Source organism: Gavialis gangeticus, unplaced genomic scaffold (genome assembly GCF_001723915.1).
Source record: "Gavialis gangeticus isolate Ggan-Ray unplaced genomic scaffold, GavGan_comp1, whole genome shotgun sequence".
In the NCBI taxonomy this organism is placed as follows: domain Eukaryota; kingdom Metazoa; phylum Chordata; order Crocodylia; family Gavialidae; genus Gavialis; species Gavialis gangeticus.
Window position 1 is genome coordinate 129,315,640 of NW_017729022.1, and position 4,337 is coordinate 129,319,976.

General features: G+C 49.4%; 1 protein-coding gene across 5 annotated transcripts in view; it reads right to left on the bottom strand.

Moving 5' to 3' along the window:
* The window catches only part of NINL (ninein like), a 90,995-nt gene that overhangs the window by 12,485 nt on the left and 74,173 nt on the right, over positions 1-4,337 (bottom strand). For all 5 annotated transcript variants that reach the window (XM_019516167.1, XM_019516170.1, XM_019516166.1 and 2 more), the window contains 3 exons: positions 1,743-1,875; positions 857-919; positions 115-224 (listed from right to left, as the gene is read on the bottom strand). In XM_019516167.1, the coding sequence (XP_019371712.1) occupies positions 115-224; positions 857-919; positions 1,743-1,875 (306 nt within the window). The remainder of the gene's footprint in view (positions 1-114; positions 225-856; positions 920-1,742; positions 1,876-4,337) is intronic.

Consider the following 4,337-nt stretch of genomic DNA (forward strand, 5'->3'; position numbering starts at 1 on the left):
CCCCCCCCCCCACCTGTTTAGGAAGGGAACAGCTCCATAGAGGCCCCCAGTGGCATCCATAGGACCCCAGTGACATCATATTTGTCAGGGCCAGGACCCCACTTCCCACCTCACCTTGGTTTCCAGTTGGATTTTTAGGTCCTGAAGTTGCTCTTTCAGCTGCTCAACCATGAGCTCCATTTCTATGCTCACAGCATAGGGGTCTACACTGACACAAAGAGGGCCTGAAAAGAAACACACTCCTTGATGTGACCCAGTAAGAACTAAATGACTAGCAGCACCATACCTCTGACACCCTGTGCTGGCCAAATGTCAAGTGATTCTGGAACGATTGGGAATTTACCTCATATTTAAAACAATGCACTGCATGAATTGTATGCTAGGGATAGGTAGTAATGGTTTGCGTCCCATCCTACCCACTTCTCCCCTGCCCTGTCCCCCTCCCTCCCTTCTATTTTGCTTATCTTCAAGAAAAAGCATTTTAAAAATATCATTCAGCTAGCAAACCACTGCACTACTCATCCTGATAGCAGGTTTTGCCATTTTCTCTTCCTTGCATCTGCTGGCTCCATCTAGCCTCCATTTGTAAACTCTTTGGGGCAGGGAACATCAATTGCTCAGTGTACAGAGTGCATAGCAGAGAGGTTCCCGCATTTCAGACAATGACATTTATTATCTTCTGTAGACATCGTGTAAAGAGGCTGGGCTTCACTTGGTGAGTGGAAAGGCAATTAAGAGACAAGGTAACATCTATTTACTTTGCATTTCAAGGACAGTCACAAGCCAATCAGCCTGGTCTTTGATGGGCCACATATGACACACTCATACTCTTAATACTGCTGATTGGTCTCCTTACCATTTTTCTCTGTGGCAGATAACCGCCTGCTCTCCTGAAAGGACTTTTCTCTTGGCATCTCATCTTAAAAGCAAAAGAGAAGGCAGCAGAGTTGAGTTTTTCTGATGATTCAGCGTAACCAAGGAAAACAGACATGCAAGTGATGTGCGGCAGTACCTCAGGAATGGGAGAGTGAGTCAGCCAGCCTGCCTACTCATTTGATAGAGTCACATGCTTGGTGTATTTAGTCCAGTTTTCACTCCAGCAAAGGCTTTACTTGGTTTTCTCAGTTATGAAGAAGCCTTTAGATGGGGCCTGACAAAGACTAACACGGTCCTGGCTGCCTGAGTCCACAAACAGCCTGAAATAATGGCCAGGAGGGGCAAGCTTCTTAGCTCTGTATCAGATCTCAGTGGGGTCTCAACTCTACAAGGACAAATTCCCAATAGCAACCCTTCAACTATTCAGTTACATATTTCTCTTCTTCCTGTCATCATCTGTGCATCTCCCCTCCTTCCTTAGTTGAGCACTGCCCTCCCTGCAGCATACCCCCAGTCTCCACTACTGACTCCTAATTTCATTTAGGAGAACAAAGGGCAGAAAGAAGCAGGGGGCTCTGCTCGAGTAATGTTGAATACGACTCTGGTACTGAAAAAAGCAACTGAATGCTACATCTCTGCCTCTCTCTCCTTGCTCTGTGCAGAGCTCCCAGCACATGGACCAGCTGAAGCATGAAGTCCTTGCTGTATGGCATGGCCCATCCTTGCAGGAAGATTTTGCCCTTCCCCACAGGATGCACCCCACTGCCCCTGCTCTTGCATTTTCAAGTGAGAGATTTCCATAACCTGTTCTGCAAGACATGGGCTTCCCCCTACCTTGGCCCTTGCCTGGAGCATGATTATCTTACCAGAGGGCTGGAGCTGACCTGCTGCCTTGCTGTCCCTCATTCGGCACCAGGACCGGCAGTGCCTGTCCTCCTGCAGCTGCGAGCGCAGCTTCTCCAGCTCCATCTGCAGCTCATCATTCTTATCTCGTAACTCCTGCAAGACACATGGCAGAGACTGCTGAAGACTCACCTTGGCAATTTTACCCAAGGACTGATACACAACCAGTCCCAGCTCCCTGGGGAGGGGATGGGAAATCCAAATGCTCAGTACCTCTTGCTGCAGGAGGAAGCACAGGATGAATAGCAGAGCAACGCTTTCCTCAGAGCACCACAAACTGTATCATACAACAGTGCCAAGAAGGCACCACCCAATCATCACCCTCCTGTCTGTTGGGAAAGAGCCAGTCAGGAGGCAGGATTCAGGCACCCAGCTCCAGCTGTTCCTAGCATGCAAGCATCCCTTCCCCAGTGTACTGGAACTTTGTCCTAGCCCCCTAGCAAAATCCCAGAGCTTTGGTGTGGTATGGTTAGCTGAGAACCGGTGGACCTACATCAAGAAAAGGAGAGAAACCATCTCCAGAAGCAAGGAGAGGGTGCTGAAAGAGTAAAGGGAGGAGGGGGAACTCCCCAGCAGGCTCCCTGCACAAGGATTCTGGCACATCTTGCAGCCCTTCCAAGGGGTGCTGGCCCCCACATCTGCATGCTGGATGACAGCATGCTGTTGCTGCTGGCTGGGGCCAGCGGCAGCACCAATCCTCCCAGGGCTGGGTGCGGGCTACGCCCAGCAGCATCCCAGGTGGCAGAGGCAGCCTCCTGTGATCCAGCAGGCAGATTGGGGGCCCCTGCATTCCCGGGAGGAGTCCAGCAGAACCCTGCAGCCCTCCTGGGGGTGCGGGCCCCTGGATCTGTCTGCCAGATGACAGGAGGCTGCTGCTGCCAGCAAGTGACAGTTTTGCTCGTCAGCACCTTGAGGTGCAGTTTCCCAGAAACCTCTGCACCCATCTCCTTGAAACTTGGCAGGCTTCATACCCTCAGAAGGGACTACCATCCCTGCAAGTTGCATCCAAAGCAGGGTAGAAATGACAAAGTTATAGGAAGTTTCATGTCCATAAGCTTGAGCTTTATAGCCCATGGGCAAAAAGTTGAAACAGCTTTGACTAAACGAAATGAAGTGCTTTCGAAATTAAACTAAACAAAATGAAACTCTGAACAAAACACTGTTCTGTTGAAGTAGAACAGTGCTGTTTCCCACAGCCCTACTCCTGATGGTTCAGACACCAACCAAAACACTTACAATTGGGAACCAGAGATAGCAAGACACATGTAGGGCCTTGCAGGGCCCCACGTTTTCTTACACAGACATTGGGTTCTCATAAGGAAGCTGGTCTGGGTAATTTGTGCTGAGCTGTAAACAGGGAGTGGAGGGAAAAATTTTCATGAACTTGAGCACCAAGACTAATAGGCCCCAAATTTGTTATGGGACTTGCTAACAGTCCTGAACGAACAGTATTGCCTAGCCTGATCAACAAGCCAAAAGCCCTTCACCCACATTAGCACCACGTGCTGTCCTGTGAGGAGGCTCTAGAGCAGGACTAGTCTTTGCTACAGACTCAAGATTTGATTCAAGGAATCCATTAGACATTAAACAAGGGGCATGCAGCCACAACAAAGCATACAGATGAGAACACCAGGATGTGGTGAATGTACAGAGTAGAGCACTGGTTTTCAACCTTTTTTCCATTTGCAGACCCCTAAAAATTTTTGAATGGAGATGTGGACCCCTTTGAATTATAAGTGTGGGTATTCACATGCCTTTGATTGATCATAGTCATGTTTTGTGGACCCCTTAAACAGTCTGTAGACCCCCAGGGGTCTGTGGACCACAGGTTGAAAACCACCAGAGTACAGCAAGGCACCAGCCCTGGTTACAAAGCCCATACAGACACTCCTACCCCAGGGTATCCCACCATCCCATTACTTGCTCCCAGCATCACCAGGGAAAACTTCTAAGCATGAGGGCAGGACTGATTTCTTCAAATAGGTCGAGACAGCACAATGCAGTGCCATGCAGGCCTACATGAAGGGCATGGACAGATGTATACGCACAGTATGGTAACTTATATACCCAGTATTATTGCCACAAGTTTGTATGCTGAAGTAGAGGCAGCAAGAGTCGGTTTCTGTTGGCATAGCCCTCGCTACCCACATGCCACTGATGGGGGCCCAGAATCTGTAGCTAGGAGCACTACAGACCAGATGGAGATAGCTCCACAGGCTGTAACTTTTTAGAGTTCCCAGTGGAGGAATAGAGCTGCCAGCCTGACTCATGTTTGTCATCCAGCCACTGAATCATGCTCCTCCTGAAGATATTCAGTCTAAAGCATATTCTTTCATAGATTCATAGATTAAGGGTCGGAAGGGACCTAGTAGATCTTCTAGCCCGACCCCCCGCCAGGGCGGGAGAACAACAAAAAACCCCAAAAAGAGAAACGGGACTCAAATGAGTCCAGCCAGGTAGGCATCCAGCCTCTTCTTAAAGACCCCCAGGGTAGGGGCCAGCACCACTTCCCTTGGAAGTTGGTTCCAGCTCCTAGCCGCCCTAACTGTGAAGTAGTT